Raw genomic sequence first — 18,227 nt, forward strand, 5'->3', positions numbered from 1 at the left:
GTCAAGACCCATCAGTGTGCTGTATTCAGGAGATCCATCTCACATGCAAAGACATATAAAGGCTCAAAATAAAAGGATGGAGGAATAGTTACCAAGCAAATGGAAAGCGTTTAAGAGAAGAGGGGTTACAATCCTTGTCTTTGATAAAACAGACTTTAAACCAACAAAGATCAAAAAAGACAAAGAAGGGCATTACATAATGGTAAAGGGATCTGTTCAAGAAGAAGAGCTATCCTAAATATATATACACTCAATGCAGGAGCACCTAGATTCAAAAGCAAGTTCTTATAGACCTTCAAAGAGACTTAGACTCCCACACAATAATAGTGGGAGACTTCAATACCCCACTGTCAATATTAGACAGATTGACAAGACAGAAAATTAACAAGGATATTCAGGACTTGAACTAAGCTCTGGACCAAGTGGACCTAACAGTCATCTACAGAACTCTCCACCCCAAATCCACAGAATATATATTCTTCTCAGCACCACATCACACTTATTCTAAAATTGACCACATAATTCAAAGTAAAACACTCCTAAGCAAATGCAAAAGATAACAGTCTCAGACGACAGTGCAATCAAATTAGAACTTAGTAGATTAAGAACCTCACTCAAAACTGCACAACTACGTGGAAACCAAACAACCTGCTCCTGAATGACTACTGGGCAAATAACAAAATTAAGGCAGAAATAAATAAGTTCTTTGAAACTAATGAGAACAAAGACACAATGTACCAAAGCTCTGGGACACAGCTAAATCAGTGTTTAGAGGGAAATTTATAGCACTAAATGCCCACAGGAGAAAGTGGGAAAGACCTGAAATCGATACCTTTAACATCACAATTAAAAGAACTAGAGAAACAAGAGCAAACAAATTCAAAACCTAGCAGAAGACAAGAAATAACTAAGATCAGAGCAGAAATGAAGGAGATAGAGACACAAAAAAAACTTTTAAAAAAATCAATGAATCCAGGAGCTGGTGGTTTTGAAAAGATCAACAAAATATACCACTAGTCAGACTAATAAAGAGAGAAGAATCAAATAGATACAATAGAAAATGACAAAGGGGATATCACCACTGATCCTACAGAAATACAAACTACCATCAGAAATACTATAAACACCTCTGTGCAAATAAACTAGAAAATCTAGAAGAAATGGATAAATTCCTGGACACATACACCCTCCTAAGACTAAACCAGGAAGAAGTGGAATCCCTGAATAGACCAATAACAAGGTCTAAAATCGAGGCAGTAATTAATAGCCTACCAACCAACCAAAGCCCCGGACCAGACAGATTCACAGCTGAATTCTACCAGAGGTACAAAGAGGAAATGCTACCATTCCTTCTGAAAATATTCCAAACAATAGAAAAAGAGGGGCTCCTCCCTAACTCATTTTATGAGGCCAGCATCATCCTGATATCCAAACCTGACAGAGACACAACAAAAAAAGAAAATTTCAGACCAATATTCCTGATGAACATTGATGTGAATATCCTCAATAAAATGCTGTGAAACTGAATCCAGCAGCACATCAAAAAACGTACCCATCACGATTAAGTCGACTTCAGCCCTGGGATGCAAGGCTGGTTCAAGATATGCAAATCAATAGATGTAATTCATCACATAAACAGAATCAATGACAAAAACCACGTGATTATCTCACTAGGTGCAGAAAAAGCCTTCAATTAAATTTAACTAAAACACCAAAAGCAATGGCAACAAAATCCAAAATTGACAAATTGGATCTAATGAAAGAGCTTCTGCACAGCAAAGGAAACTATCATCAGAGTGAACAGGCAACCTACAGAATGGGAGAAAAGTTTTGCAATTTATCCATCTGACAAAGGGTTAATATCCAGAAACTACAAAAAACTTAAGCAAATTTACAAGAAAAAAAAGCTATCAAAAAGTGGGCAAAGAATATGAACAGACACTTCTCAAAAGAAGACATTTATGTGGCCAACGAACACATGAAAAAAAGTTCATCATCACTGGTCATTAGAGAAATGCAAATCAAAACCACATTGAGATACCATCTCACACCAGTTAGAATGGTGATCATTAAAAAGTCAGGAAACAACAGATGCTGCAGAGGGTGCGGAGAAATAGGAATGCTTTTAAACTGCTGGTCAGAGTGTAAATTAGTTCAACCATTGTGGAAGACAGCATGATGATTCCTCAAGGATCTAGAATGAGAAGTACCATTGACCCAGCAATCCCATTACTGGGATATATACCGAAAGGATTATAAATCATTCTACTATAAAGACACATGCACACGAATGTTGATTGTGGCACTGTTCACAATAGCAAAGACTTGGAACCAACCCAAATGCCCATCAATGATAGACTGGATAAAGAAAATGTGGCACATATACACCATGGAATACTATGCAGCCATAAAAAAGGATGAGTTCATGTCCTTTGCGGGGACATGGATGAAGCTGGAAACCATCACTCTCAGAAAACTAACCCCAGAACAGAAAACCAAACACCACGTGTTCTCACTCATAAGTAGGAATTGAACAATGAGAACACATGGACACAGGGAGGGGAACATCATACGCTGGGGCCTGTCGGGAGATGGGGGGCTAGGGGAGGGATAGCATTAGGAGAAATATCTAATGTAGATGATGGGTTGATGGGTGCAACAAACCACCATGGTACGTGTATACCTATGTAACAAACCTGCAAGTTCTGCACATGTACCCCAGATCTTAAAGTATGATTAAAAAAAAAAGTCCTAGTGTAGTCAAACTCTCATAGTTTTAAGTAAGGAACACGCTATGGCATTTTGGAAAATAACTATCAAAACTGGTGACTGTTTTTCAGAAATGGTAATGAATCTAACAGAGGGGTTTCTGGCCCCAAGGCTAAAACAGCCTTTCAGAAGGAATTGTTTCAAAGAAAGTCATTCTGTGAAATGAGGCTAAACGATCAGGACCAGAACCTTCATCCTAAATGAAGTCTAAAATAAAAGGCTGGCAAAAAGGAAACAGAAGGCCGCCGTACAGTTCACCTTTAGCCTTGGGGGATTCATGTAGTGTGGGAGGAAATCCTGAAACAATAAAGAGACGTTCACTTGGATCCGGACAGCCTGCCCCTCTCCCTCAGCCCTCTCCTGCCACAGAAACGTTACTTGTTGCTGAAGCATACACTAATGTTGAGTGTGTGTGTGTGTGTGTGTGTGTGTGTGTGTGTGTGTGGGCAGGGGAGATAAACCTTTATGTAATAATAGGTTGAATCACATGGAATAGTCAAATATTGGCAATTTCATATGATTCAACTTAATACAATCAGGAAGCATGAAATAGCCACTCCCCGAAATACTCATATAAATGAGAAATATGAGCTAATTACGAGATCTGTGGAACTGCAAACAAGACAAAACCTAAACAATCTTCCCAACAAAGCTTCTGTTAAAATTATTCTGTAATATACATTGTTTTAAACCACAAAATATCATTGTAATGCATCAACTCTGTTTATCCTCTTCAGTGGGGAGATCCGCACATTCAGGTTTGGGGCCTGGAGTCAAGAGAAAGCAGCTCCTGAGAACAACGCTGTGAAGGAAGCGCTGACGTACCTAGAGAGCAGCAGTTTACCCTGAAGCTGCAGGTCCGCGGCGCAGTCCTCTGAGCGGCAATTCCTTTCAAACACCGTCTGGGAGAGACAGGAGAGGAAGGTTAGGGCAGGACTGAGCGGCAAACGAGTACCCAGTGGCCAATTCCTTTCTTGCAAATCAGTGGGAATTCTTCCCCCCGAGCCCCTCAGAGCCTCTACTCCCACCCACCTCCAAGAAGCCAGCTCTCCAGCGTGGGAAGGGGTTCTTCCAAGCTCCAAGGAGGCCTAAGTCAAGTGTGGTCATGATTTCATGAGTGCATTACTTTTCTGATTTACTCCCTAGTCTACAGTGCTCCTCCAAGCAGTTTTTTCAAGAGAGGTTCGTGGTGGCGGGTGTCCCTTCAGCGTCTGCTGGTGTAAGACTGTCTTTCAGAGGCTCGTAGATGAATGATGATCCAGTTGAGTGAAGAACTCTCAGATTATAGTCTGGTCACTTACCCCATTGGGGAGGCAGGAAATTTATATTTGAAATAGGTTCTGCCTGAGCAGTGGGACTGTATTGAATTTTCAGTACTAACAGGGAGCGTCAAAGGCAATGAAGCTGTCAGGCTCAGGGAATCACAACAGACTGAAGGAGATTCTTTCCAGTTTTTTGGTGGGGCAGCCAGCAGTTAACAGGGACACAGTGCCTTTTCTCTAACCAAGACTGGGCCTCTCAACAGCCAAAGCCCCACCCAGAGCTGGGGCAGAGGCTTGGCGTGCCAAAACCCACATATTTCCAGAGAGCGTGCCGGCTGCGCCTGGGCCTGGGCCTATCTGTGGAGGCTTGCCAGGACATCAGCAGCAGCGTTTGGAGACGGCTTAGGGCTTTCTTCTATGGTCCCTGGAGGACTTGTTAGTTTCCCCCTCAGTCTGTCTCAACCTCTCTGACGTTTCACAACTACGAACAGCAGCTTCCCTAAGTTCCAAATGACAGAGACTCTTCACTGCTGTTAGACGGCTTTGCTCACTTCAGTGGGATTTGGAGAGAAGAGCCTGCTGACAACTTCTCGTAATTTATTTATTATTCAACTTCTTCCTTGTCACTGCTCATGTTTGTGAGTTTTTTCCCCAAAACGTGTTCCAAGTGATTTGTTCCCTGCCCACAGAGTAAGTCCGGGCGGCATCTCAGAGCGCCAGTGTGCGCTCCAGCAAACTTGCTGGCCAACGAACCGTCTAGACTCGACCAGACAGAGTAATTTTGCCTATGGAAATTCATATTTCCCTGCCACATTTCCAAAAGAAAAACAGCCAACACTCCCTTCCTTGATTATCGGGGAAAATACCATGGAAGTCTTGGGCAAAAAAAGGAAATTCCCATGTTCTTTTGGACACGACTGGGGTCAAGGAAAGAGCCAAATTTCCAGGAGATTTCAACATAAGATATTTGTGCTTTGCCATCTCAACTAAGAAGAAAACAGGAGGAAGTGGGTGTAAGGACGGTATTAACGTCTCAGGCAAGATGAAAGGAGGGCTTTGTGAGCTTTCAGGATATAGGGAAAGTGCCAAAGGGAGCTTCCCCACTAAGCTGGTGAAACTTCAGCTTAGAGGTCCCTCACTGACATGCCCCCCACGGAAGCCTTGCACAAACTTTGTTTTCATAATTTCACCTTTTTTTTCCCTTCAAGACCCACCCTCTATTGGATAAGTCTCAGGTCCCACAAAACCTGGATGGGCCCCTAGGGTATAGTCCCCTCATCACATATGCCGTTCCTGTCTCACAGGCAAGACAGTCCAACTTTGGCATGGAGGGGTGAAGGGGTGGAGGTGGGGGTGGAAGAGGTGAGAATGGAAGAAGAGGATGTGCTGCCAGATTTGTCATGCACCGTCCTCACCTCTGCCACCCTGGCCTTCTCATGCCAGCCATCACTCTGGTGGGCCTTACAACTTCCCACCCAGGGCCTCCCCACAAGCGGATCTCCAGATTCCACCAGGTGTTTCACCTGGTACATGTCCTCTCACCCTTCAATGAGCAAATCAAGACCACTGCTCTGAGTCCCTGGGCAAGCTCAGGCCCACCGTGAGCTCGCATAGTTCCACATACTTTTTCCTCGTACTGCTCCTCTCAATCATAACTGATCGATTGTATCATTTCTTGTTTAATGGTAGCGTCCCCTGCTAAAACGATGCCCCAGGAGGACTGCGGGGGCACTGCATTGGTCTTGCTTGTCTCTGTGCCTGCCCTCAGGGCCTGGCATGTAGTTGCTGCTTTATCAACAGTGAAATATCACACATTGCCCTGAGAGGCAGAGCGACCACTCAAATGGGGAGCCCAATGGTAGACGCCCCCTAACCAATGAGCCAATGCTAGCACACTGTTCATCAAGACCAAAGCTCCAGCCCCCTAACCAAAGCACTTTCCTTTAGCCATGTGAGATGCAAAGGCTCGCAGGAGGAACTGGTTGCTCTGTAAAAGCTCATTCGCCTTGTCCGAACTTTCCCTTGAACGATACTGTTTCCTGCCCCTGAAACTGGCTTCTCTAGCTGTCAAGTCCTCCGATGCAGCTGAATTTCCATCCAACAAAGGCAAGCACTGAGTTTAACATATATATACACATAGTGTGTGTCTATGCACACATGTACATCCCTACAGCTCTATACGAGTGTTTGTACTGATCAGATAAATTAAGCACAATCATGAAAAGACAAAACACTAGTTAAGAAATAAGGAAATTGAAAGTTTAATCCTATTTTAACTGTATTACATTAAGAAAATTAACTTTTCGTCCCTCCAGGACTCAGTTTCCTCATTTGTAAAATGAAAATAATAGCACTAGTGACTGTCCTGTAAATACAGATTAGCATTTAGCCAGGGTAGGAGCTTGCAGTGACAGAGTTCTTGGCTTAGGCACTGTGCATCACTATTTACACTGGCGAATGTGAGCAACACCTTTGTGCCTGAGTGAACACCATGAAGCTTAATTAATGGATGGTGGGGCTGGGCGTGGTGGCTCACACCTGCAATCCCAGCACTATGGGAGGCCGAGGTGGGTGATCACCTGAGGTCATGAGTTCGAGACCAGCCTGGCCAACATGATAAAACCCCATATCTACTAAAATCACAAAAGTTAGCCAGTGTGGTGGCGGGCACCTGTAATCCCAGCTACTTGGGAGGCTGAGGCAGAAGAATCGCTTGAACCCGGGAGGCAGAGGTTGCAGTGAGCCGAGATCACGCTACGGCACTCCAGCCTAGGGCAACAAGAATGAAACTACATCTCAAAAAAAAAAAAAAAAAAAAAAAGGATGGTGTAATAAGAATTAATGGGAATTTACCTCTGTGCAGGTAAATTATATTCCAAAAGTCAATGCAACAAAATGCAACAATATCTCGATGGCACTCCTTACAATGTGACTTTGAAACTACTCCCATGGAGAGGTGGGGTCTGATGCTCCCTCCCCTGGAATCAGGGTAGACTTTGTGTCACAGTGGAAGTCATACTATGTGACTTCTGAGACTAGGTCATTAAAAAAAATAGAGCTTCCAATTTTCTTGGGGCATTTGTTCTTAGAATTTAGTCACTCTACAAGAAACACAAGCTGTCCATGGAGAGGCTCACAGGAGAATCTGACAGCCACATCAGCTTGCAGGCCACAGGAGTCACCATGACAGTGGAAATCTCAGTGGGGTCCTGCAATCCCACTGACTGGCCCCAGCTGATGGACATTATATGGAGCAGGGAGTGTCGTGACCAAGCCCTGCCAAATTTTAAATTCACAAATGAATTCACAATTTTCCCATTTTCTTGCTGTTACTGATTTCTAGTTTTATTCCATTGTGGTTGGAAAAGATACTTGGTATGATTTCTATCTTAAATTTGTTAAGATTTGTTTTGTGACCTAACGTGATCTCTCCTGGAGAACGTTCCATGGGTACTTGAGAAAAATGAATGTTCTTCCACTGTTGGGTGAACAGTTCTGCATATGTCAACCAGGTCCATTTGTTACCTAGGTCCAACTGTTCAAGCCTACTGTTCTTTATTGATTTTCTGTCTGGATGTCCTATCCATTATTGAGAGTGGAGTATTGAAATCTCCCATTATTATAGTGCTGTCAGTTTCTCCTTTCAGATCTGTCAGTGTTGGATATACTCAGGTGCTCTGATGCTGTGTGCATTTATAACTGTTATGGCCTCCTGTTGAACTGACCCTTTTGTCATTGTGAAATGACCTTTGTCTCCAGAGACAGTTTTTGAATTAAAGCCTATTTTGGTGATATAAGTATTAACCACTCCTGCTCCCTTTTGGCTGGCATTTGCATGGACCTTTTTCCATCTCTGAGAGTCCTTGAATCTAAAAGTGAGCTTGTTGTAAAAAGCATACAGTTGGATCCTGTTTTTTTTTTTTTTTAATTATCTATTCAGCCATGCTGTATCTTTTTATTGGTAAGGTTAGTCTACTTGAATTTAAGGTAAATCTAGAGACAGATTCACTATTGCCATTTTGTTAACTTTCTATTTGTCTTGTTCATTTGTCCCTCTTTTTCTCCCTTGCTGTTTTCTTTTTTCCCTGTATTTATAGGTTTTGATTCCTTTCTTTTTTGTGTGTATATTTGATCCCTCTCTTTTTCTGTGTAACTTCTATAGGTATTTTCTTGGTGGTTGTCAGGAGGCTTACATAAAATAACTTGCAGCAGTCTATTATAAGTTGACAATGTAACTTTACTTGCATAAAAGAATTCCGGTTTTCGCTCTGCTCCCCCCATGTTATATGCTACTGATGTCTCAATTTATATCTATATTAAGTATCCATTAACATAATTTAGTTAATAATACTTATAATGGTTTTAAAAATACTTTTCTCTTTTAACTTTCTGCATAGATGTAAAAGCTATTTACTCACCACCTTTACAGTAATATAGTGTTCTGATTTTGTCCATATATTTACCTTTATCAATGAGTTCCCTACTTTATTATGCTCTCGTGTTACTATTTAGTGTCCTTTCATTTCAACTTGAGAAGCACTGGTTTGCTGAGTACAGTATTCTTAGTAGGATTTTTAAACTATTTTATTAACTTACTATACACAGGGTTTCACTCAGTCACCCAGTCTGGAGTGCAGTGGCATGATCTCAGCTCACTGCAACCTCTACTTTCTGGGCTCAAGCAATCCTCCCACCTCAGCTTCCCAAGTAGCTGGGACTACAGGCACATGCCACCATGCCTGGCTAATTTTTTGTGTTTTTTTTTTGTAGAGACTAGGTCTTATTATGTTGCCAGGGCTGGTCTCAAACTCCTGGACCCAGGTGATCCTCCTGCCTCAGCCTCCCCAAGTGTTGGGATTACAGGTATGAAGCACTGTGCTCACCAATACTTTGAGTGTATCATCCCACTCCCTTCTGACCTGCAAGGTTTCTGCTGAAAAATCCACATCACTAATCATCAGGGAAGTTCAAATCAAAGTCACAATGAAATATCACCTCACAACAGTTAGGACGGCCATTATAAAAAAGACAAGAGATAAAAAGTGTTGGTGAGGGTATGGAGAAAAGGGAACTCTTAAACACTGTTGGTGGGAATGGAAATTGGTACAGCCATTATGAAAAAGTATGGAAGTTCCTCAAAAAATTAAAAATAGAGCTATTGTATGACCCAGCAATTCCTCTTCTAGGTATATACTCAAAGAAAATGAAATAAGTACCCCAGAAACATCCGCATTCCCATGTTCACTGCAGCATTATTCACAATAGCTATGATATGGAATCAATCTGTTTGTCAACCGGTGAATGGATAAATTGTGGTTTGTATATATGTGTATATACATACACATATATACACACATACACACAACGGAATATTATTCAGCCTTTAAAAGGAGATCCTGCCATTTTTGATTACATGGATGAACCTAGAAGACATTATGCTAAGTGAAATAAGCCAGACAAAGAAAAATATTGTATGATCTCACTTATTGTGGAATCTAAACAAGTTAAATACACAGAAACAGAAAGTGAAACTCTGGTAGTTACCAAGGGTTGGGGAGGGGGTGGGGCACGGGGGGATGGGGAATGAGATGTTGGCCAAAGGTACAAAGTTGTAGTTAAGTAGAACAAAAAACTGTAGAGATTGAATGTATAGCGTGATGACTATGGTTAACAATATTGTATTATATACTAGAAATCTGACAATAAAGCAGATTCCAAGTGCTCTTACTATTAAAAAAAAACTGTTCGGCAACGGATATGTTAATTTGCTTTACTATAGTAATCATTTCACTATGCAAATGTGTATCAAAACATCATTTTATATACCTTATGTACATTAAGAAACAATAAAATCAAATTCATGAACAAAATAAATGATTGTTATTTTAAGCTACTAAATTTCAGAGTTTATGCAGCAATAGAATATCAGAATACTCAGCCTTCCCTAACTTGGGCAATGCTATGAACAAAAATGGGCTGCGCAATCCAATCCCTGGCAAAGTCTTGGCTTAGGTATGACCTTCCATAGGCTAGGAATGCAATTGTTTTATAGGTAAAAAAGTAATACTCCAGGGAATCAAGTGTCATGCACTGGGGAGCCCAAGGTTGAAACTCAGTTCCTATGTTCTAGACCCAGATCAGTCTCTTTGGGCAAATGGCCAATTTGTTTTCGAAGAAACTGAAAGGCTTGTCTCTGGAGCAGGAGGGTGGACAGACTAAAGCCTTGGAATCCTAGATGACAACACAGAGTTTCACAAATCAAGTAAAAATGACTTCTCCTTCATACCAAGTACAAAAACTACAGGTTCTCCAAGAAGCCAATGGCCCAAACTCCTGATTTTTCTCTGAGGGAACAATCCCAATAGCTCCAACTCAGGCCTTTAAAAAAAGTCCTCTGCCTGATTTTACCCACATCCCCCTAAGTCCTTGGCAAACACAAGCTTGGGTGCTTGAATCAGACAAATCAGAATCCAGCTTGGAAGTAGTCTCTTCCACCTCCCTCTAGACGCCACCTGCTAGTTGGCCAAAGCCCTGTCTCATTATGTCCCTGGAAAGTCTTTCCAGCAAATGTAAGCAGATCTAAGAAGCCATCATCTCTCATTCCTCCCTGGTTAAAGGAGGTTCAAACCTTTCTCTCCAGAGACAACTGTTTCCAGCCTCAGGCTTCAGAGAGCTGAGGACTGGACATCCAGTGGCCTCCTCAGCCTCATGGACTCAATTTCTCTGCTGGCTCCTTCCTCGCCTTGGTCTTCACCCCAGGTTTCCCTGGACAATACAGGTGTCTTTGAAAATACTTTTTCCAGCTTCTCGCTAAATCCTTACTCTACTTCTTCTACAACTAAGGCTGGCAACTCACTTTTTTCTGAAAAGGGTGAGACAGGACCCGTTTTGGGCGTGTAGGCTATATGGTCTCAGTCACACTACTCAAGTCTGCCGTCGTGGAACAGAAACAGCCATAGAAAATACACGAGGGAATGGGCATGGACGTGTTCCAATACAACTTTATTTACAAAAACAGGCAGTGGCGGATTTGGCCCATGGGCTAACGCTTGCTGAATGCTGTTCTAGAATATTTGGCTATGTTTCTTCATTTCCTTCAGGACAGGAAAAAAAAATTCAATGAATCCAGATCAATTTGCATTTTCCTCTGAGTCAGAGTAAGGAGGATGAGGCTGGCTGAACTTCTCTTACGGCATCGTGGCCGCCAAGGACAGGGCGGCTTTGGGGATATGTGATTCCTGCTCCTGGCTGAGGGTGACTTCAGAGAGGATGTCATCTAAGTGCTAAGGCCTTGGGAGGGGTGGCTCATTTCTCCCACCCAAATCTGTACCAGAAAATCTTCACTTCTGATCTAACAGGAAATAGGATGCTTAGCTTAGTCCAGCTATCATGTTCAGAGGAGGATCAGTTTCTTGGACTTGGTGATATTTGTTTTTTAAAAAAAATACAACTATTTACATGGATCCAACACTGTTTACAGGGTTGATATGGTAACCAAATCCCATGCCGAAGCCTGAAAAAAGTAGAACAATGGATTGGATCATCCCACACCAAGGAGAGCAAACAAGAAGGCTATTTTTAAGCTGATTTGATCAATATATTTCTCTTTATTTTATTTTGAGATGGAGTCTTGCTCTGTCAGTCAAGCTGGAGTGCAGTGGCGGGATCTCGGCTCACTGCAACCTCCTCCTCCCTGGTTCACGCCTTGTGCCTCAGCCTCCTGAGTAGCTAGGATTACAGGCATGCATCACTATGCCTGGCTAATTTTTGTATTTTTAGTAGAGATGGATTTTCCCCATGTTGGCCAGGCTGGTCTCAAACTCCTGACCTCAAGTGATCTACTGCCTCAGCCTCCCGAAGTGCTGGGATTACAGGCGTCAGCCACAGCGCCCAGCCTAGCAATATATTTCCTGATATGCAGTATGACGTAGCAGCAGGTCTCTGCGCCTACGGTGAAGCATCCTGCCTGGATGACAGGAGTGACACTTCTGAACTGGTGTTTCTTCTGTAGCCCCACGTAAGTTTCCGGAGGCCCCAGCCATGTAATTCACGTTTATAAGCCCAGCCCCTAGCACAGTATTCAAAATTTTTTGTATTAATATACATGCCAAGACCTGAGTGTAAGAAGTTTCTCCCTCTCGATTCTGTTTCAATGGGCTGTTTTCCCAGAATCCAAAACTGCCCTTCATGTGGCACGTTATGAGGGCAGGAATATCAGCTCCACGCAGCCCCATGACTAATGAAGGAAGGAAAAGGCTCGCTGCCTCTCAAAATCAGGGCATACGCTGTTGCTTTCTACAAAATTCATATCCTCAAGAATCAAGGAAAGGCAAATGGTTCATTAAATTAAAGCTGAGGAATTCCTTCTATCTCAGGGTCTATACAAGTTGTCCTTCCAGAGTTTGAAGCCATGACAGAATTTAAAAAACCTCTCTTGGTTTCCCTTTAAATACAAACCCAGCACCAATTTTGCTTTATGGTCCTGTGGAAAAACTAGAAATGACAAGTTCTGCTCTCTGGGGTGTCTTTTTTACTTCATAGCTCTGCAGTTTATAGAATTACCCCCTCTGCCTAAAGGCAACATTTTTTTTTAAAGTTGGTATATATTCATGGGGTACAAGTGCAATTTTGATATACTCTGCCAGGCGAAGTCAGGGCCTTCAGTGCATCCATCACTGGACCAATGTGTTGGGCACATTGTACCCAACAAGCAACCTCCCATCATCCATCCGGCTCCAACCTCCCCACTCCTCCACTGTCCATCACTCCACAACCTGCTTCCATGTGGACACATTATTTAGCTCCCACTTATAAATGAGAACATGTGGCATTTGTCTTTCTGTGTCTGCATGGTTTCACTTAAGATAATGGCCTCCAGTTCCATCCATCTAAAGGCATCATTTAGGTGATCCAGTTCAACCCCTGTGATAACTCAGCAGGGCTGACTGCTCGGTGAGGTCCTGGCCCCATGGGACTCCCAGCCCAGTGCTCTTCCTGGATCTGCCTGGGAATAGGTGGCCTTTTATGGGACACATTTCATGTCCCTCTATAATCACAACTTTTCATTTCGGCTCTAAACGCTAGGGACTTTTGCATCCCAGGGCTGGAAATTCTCTTTTTCATCCTGGGATTTTTTGTGTTCTACATTTCATTTTTCCTTATTTTTTTAGTTGCTGTTAATTAGTCAGAAGAGGCAGAAAATATCCAGGAAGTTCAAATAAATGGGGTGGTGCTGTCAGAGAAAAGAAAAAAGGATGCCAGCTGCGTTTCTAAAAGCTGCTAAACCAGACATGGTCAGGCGATTGGGAATGAGAAAAAGAAAGCCTTAAAACCAGAGAGGATCCCAGCAAGACTTCTCCCCATCTATCTCAAGAACATCCCCCAAATAAGGCCCCAGGTATAACCGCAAACAGCAAGGGCCTTGTGCTTGGTTTCCTAAATTATCTTATAAGAGAAGAAAAGAGGGGCTAATGTTTCTTCCTAGCCAGACACTGTTCACCGGACGTATTTAAAAACCCATCATCCCCCACAGGCTTTTGCACAAGGTTTTCAGTAAGAGAGGATAATACAGAAGAAAATTCAATGAGCTTAAAGATTTTTGCTCAATGAGCAAAAATAAAACATAACACCAAAAAAGAAGCTTTGCAAATTCAACAGGTCGCCTCAGGACACAGCCTAACCTTTGCTGTGTCCTCTCTCCTTTCCCCTTGGGGTTAACCTTGGGGAAGAAGCCTGAAATGGACAGACATGGCCAGACTTCTCCACTGGTGAGGATAAATTAGTTGTTTTTCTCACACATGCTTCAAACTAGATGGTTTTCACCTGTGTTCTGCCCTGGTGCCCTCTTTGAAAAGAGTATTCACCCAGAAGCTGATACCTATCAAAGTAGGGTTGATCTGGGTGTAACAAGGTTGGAGGGCAGGAGCCTTTTCCTCTACCACATCCTTCCCCTCCTGCTGAGCCAACCGCTGCCCTGGCTCCAAGTCGCAATCTGAAATCCCCCAGGCTGCACGGTCTCAGGAGCCTGCCTGCTTCTGGTGTCTGGAGTGACTCTTCTCCCTCTCCCCTTCCACTCTCCCAGCCCCTCAGCCTTCCATTCCTTCTGCAGAGATGTTTAAATATAATAATGAAAATAAACCTTAGAGCTGTAAATAATGGCATGTTCAGCCAGCTGGGCACCTCGGCCGGAAAACTATTACCTAATATCCAGGCTGTGCAAACAGTGGATTTCCACAGCATGAGCTATATTCCTATCTGCATGCATTGAGGGGTGGGGGTGGGAGGAGGTGTGGTGATGATTCACAGCACAGTGGAGACCCAAAGTGTATGGCTTCGACATAGTTAAAAATTACCACTAGACTAAAACAGCCACTTTTCACTTGAGAGACAACAAAGCAAGACTTCTCAACAAAGCCAACGCCTTTTCTTTCACCAGCTGCATTTCCTCCATCTTGTCTGTTGAAAACTAGACACCACAAACATACGTGGTGTAGGTGTGTCACTGTAAATCACACACCATGCTCTCCTGCCTGCGAGGAATTCCCAGAGGGATTACAGAACACGTTTAATTTTACAGCTCCGCTGAATCTGCCAGTGAAGAAGCTCTGAAACGATTCCCAACCTTTGCCAAAGGAACCAGCCTTGTGTTGTTTCAGAAGGGCTCTTTTAACTGAGATCTATTTACTAAGCATCCTCTATAGGCCAGGTACTCTGCCAGGTGTTGGAGATAGCAAACGAGATAAAGTAGATCCCTTCCCTCACTGGGCTTCCATTCTAGAGAGGGAAATACAAAAACAAGTAGACGAAATAATACACTGTGTTAGATATCACGAAGGAATCAAACAGGCAGCTAAGGCCAGGCATGGTGGCTCACACCTGTAACCCTAGCACTTTGGGAGGCCAAAGTGGGAGGATTCCTTGAGCCTATGAGTTTAAGACCAGCCTGGGCAACATGAGGAGACCCTGTGTTTACTAGATAAATAAATCGAGCAAGCCAGCCAGTCAGGCGTGGTGGCACATGCCTGTGGTCCCAGCTACTTAGGAGGCTGAGGCGGGAGGATCACTTGAGCCTGGAAGGTCAAGGCTACAGTGAGCCATGATCACACCACTGTACTCCAGCCTGGGTGACAGAGTGAGAACCTGTCTCAAAAACAAAAAGAAAGAAAGGCAGCTGTGTCAGGGAATACAGGGTTGCGGGAAAATGGTTCTCTGAGGAGGCAGTGTTTAGGTTGAGACCTAAAAAATGAAGAACTGGCCACGGGAAAAGCATAGCAGAGCGCCTTCTAGATGAGGCATCGGCATACACAAAGGCCTGAGGCAGGCAGAGGCCTGGTAAGTTGGAGGGTGTGGGGAATGCAGCATGTGGGTGGGGCTGGAGAGGCGGGGGCCCCGGTGTACAGACTCTCGCGTCTGGATTTTCTCCTAAAGGGGAAGGGAGTTCCTCAGTGGGAGGAGTTTATGCAGGGATGTGACCTGGTCTAGGTGACAAATGATGGTGGCCTGGCATAGGGAGCAGCGGCAGAGATGGAGCAATGAGAAGGGACTGGTGCTAGCTGCGCTCATGGTGGTCAGCTGGCTTTCAAGGTCTGTTTATATGGGTCCTCCCCAATCTTCTCCCTCTGCCATGAAGAGGCATCTCGGCCTGACACCCTAAAGATCCAGAGAGGCTCACCCGAGAGCCTGCCAGAACCCTCAGACCAGTGGTCCCCAACCTTTGTGGCACCAGGAACCAGTTTTGTGGAAGAGAATTCTTCCATGAATGGGGGGTGGGGGGCGGGATGGTTTCAGCACAGTCTAGATCCCTCACATGTGTGGGTTCGTGTTCCTACGAGAATCCAAGGCCACTGCTGACCTGACTGGAGGGGCGCTCAGGCGGGAACGCTGCTGGCCCGCTGCTCACCTCCTGCTAGTGGCCCAGTTCCTGACAGGTCACCTGGTTGGGCACCCCTGCCTTAGATGGTGCCATTGCCTCCCACCTGGCAGCCCACCCATGTGCCCGCAGAGATGGGACCACCCTCAGAGGAAGGACGTGGAAAGGCAGCAGAGCACTCGTTTCCCCAGAGCCCGAGTGCACACACTCCCATGGCGGCCTCCTCCTCTCCTCGCGCTAGGACGGCAGGAGCAGGCTCCAGGGCTGCTCATCATTTCCGGGCTTCTCGCATTTCTCTCAGGTAATCCCACCACCACCCAGAGGCATGGGAGAGGCACCCCCGTGACAGGCGAGTAAACAGGCTGAAACGGGTGGGTGCTGTGGGCCGCGGCCCTGATCTCACTCCACGGCCCGCGCGCCTTCCCCAGATGGCCGGAGGTGTGGGCCGTGTCGTGCATGGATTATTTTCTATCGCTGCGGCAAGAAGTTACCAGAGTTCAGCTCTGCAAGTGACACAACTCTATTACCTCCCAGTTCTGTAAGTCAGAGGTTCGGAGGTCGTCTGGGTCTGCTCCAGCCTCTCCAGGCCGAAATCGGTGTCAGCTAGAGGCCCTGCGGGAGAATCCACTTTCAGCTTCGTTCGGGTTGTGGGCGGCACCCAGTTCTGTGTGGTTGTGGGACTGAGGCCCCGTTTCCTTGCGGACAGCACCCCGGAAGCCTGTCCCAGCCCCTTAAGGTTGTCCACATTCTGGTCGCGTCACACACTCCATCTTCAACACCAGCAAGGGCAAGCTCCAAGTCTCTCCTGTTCCACCGCATTCCTCCCACCTCCAGCTGGAGGAAGTTTACTGCTTTTAAGGACTCGTGTGACTAGATTGGACCCACCTGGAAAATCCAGGCTTCTCTCCCCATTTGGAAGTCCATCACCTTAATGACAACTGCAAAGTCCCTTTTGCCATGTAACGTATCCAAATCACGGGCCCCAGAAATTAGGGCATCTTTGGGGGGGCATTCAGCCTAACACAGTGAAACACCTGGGAGCCCTGCTGTAGCCAGGTCTCTCTGGGGGCCTCCTGAGGAAGCACGAGAAGAGTTATAATTTTCAGAGCCCTATTCTGCATACAGGGATTGAAGACAGGGCCTCTGCCATCACCACTGGTATGCTCAGCAAGGAGGAAAGATAAGGGACCTTCAAGTGACCTGTCCAAGGACAGCATTGCTCCCTTCCCAGCACACGGACCAGCCAGGGCTTCATTTAGCTCCATACCGTCTGTTTCAGCAGCTGAGACCAACTAGCAATTAACTGAGTCAACTCTCTGGGGTATCAGAGAGACTCTCCAGGGACTCACCTGCAAAGGCCCCTGCAATAAGCTCTTAACTGGCCTCCCCATACCCAGGCACACCAAGTTACCTGAGGCACATCTCCGATCTCCCCAAACTCAAAAGATGCCATGGTCTGTCCACCACAGAATCACATCCAACTCCTCAGCCAGTGACCAAGTGGCCTCAGACTGCATGACAGCATCTCCAGTCCAGATGGCCTCTCCCCTTCCCCTCACTGGATATTCAGCCACGTGGGAGACCTTTAGCATCCACTAGCCTCTCCTTCTGTTAGTCTTCAAACCCCTCCATTCCCTGAAGACCCAAATCCTACTTCTCCCTTAAGGCTCTGGCCAATTCTCCCTTCCCCACAGAACACCTCCTTCTCTTCAGCCAGAAGTGGTCTCTGGAGTGAAATTCTTACACACTAATCTAAATCTCACTTTGTAAATTATTCCTGGACTGTCTGTGAGTCCACTGAGGGCAGCAATGGTTTATTTTTTTCATCAAGGTCTTATATAAAGTAGGCACACATTGAATTGCTTCTAGCTTTATAGTCTTTTAAAATAGTCCTCTCATTAATGAAAAAAAGTTGGGTTTTTTTTTCTGGTATCAAATATCCCCCCACACACACACTGCTTTCTGATGAGACACATAGAGTATGTCTCATCAGAAAGTCTTTGCTTTCCTTAGATTTTTTTCTTTTTTTAGACGGAGTCTCACCCTTTCGCCCAGGCTGGAGTACAGTGGCTGCAATCTTGGCTCACTGCAACCTCTGCCTCCCAGGTTCAAGCAGTTCTCCTACCTCAGCCTCCAGAGTAGCTGGGATTACAGGTGCCTGCCACCACATCTGGCTAATTTTTGTATTTTTAGTACAGACGGGGTTTTGCCACATTGGCCAGGCTGGTCTTGAACTCCTTACCTTGTGATCAGCCCACCTCGGCCTCCCAAAGTGCCGGGATTACAGGCATGAGCCACCACATGGGGCCACTTTCCTTAGATTTTGA

The 18,227-nt window shown here is 44.8% G+C and overlaps 1 protein-coding gene across 3 annotated transcripts in view; it reads right to left on the bottom strand.

Moving 5' to 3' along the window:
• ITGA9 (integrin subunit alpha 9) overlaps window positions 1-18,227 on the bottom strand; it is a 362,228-nt gene that overhangs the window by 165,571 nt on the left and 178,430 nt on the right. For all 3 annotated transcript variants that reach the window (XM_021666559.2, XM_064360142.1, XM_064360141.1), the window contains one exon: window positions 3,595-3,671. In XM_021666559.2, coding sequence (XP_021522234.2) covers window positions 3,595-3,671 — 77 coding nt within the window. The remainder of the gene's footprint in view (window positions 1-3,594; window positions 3,672-18,227) is intronic.

This window comes from Aotus nancymaae, unplaced genomic scaffold, assembly GCF_030222135.1.
Source record: "Aotus nancymaae isolate 86718 unplaced genomic scaffold, 86718_ANA_hifiasm-v0.15.2.pri h1tg000038l, whole genome shotgun sequence".
Classification (NCBI taxonomy): domain Eukaryota; kingdom Metazoa; phylum Chordata; class Mammalia; order Primates; family Aotidae; genus Aotus; species Aotus nancymaae.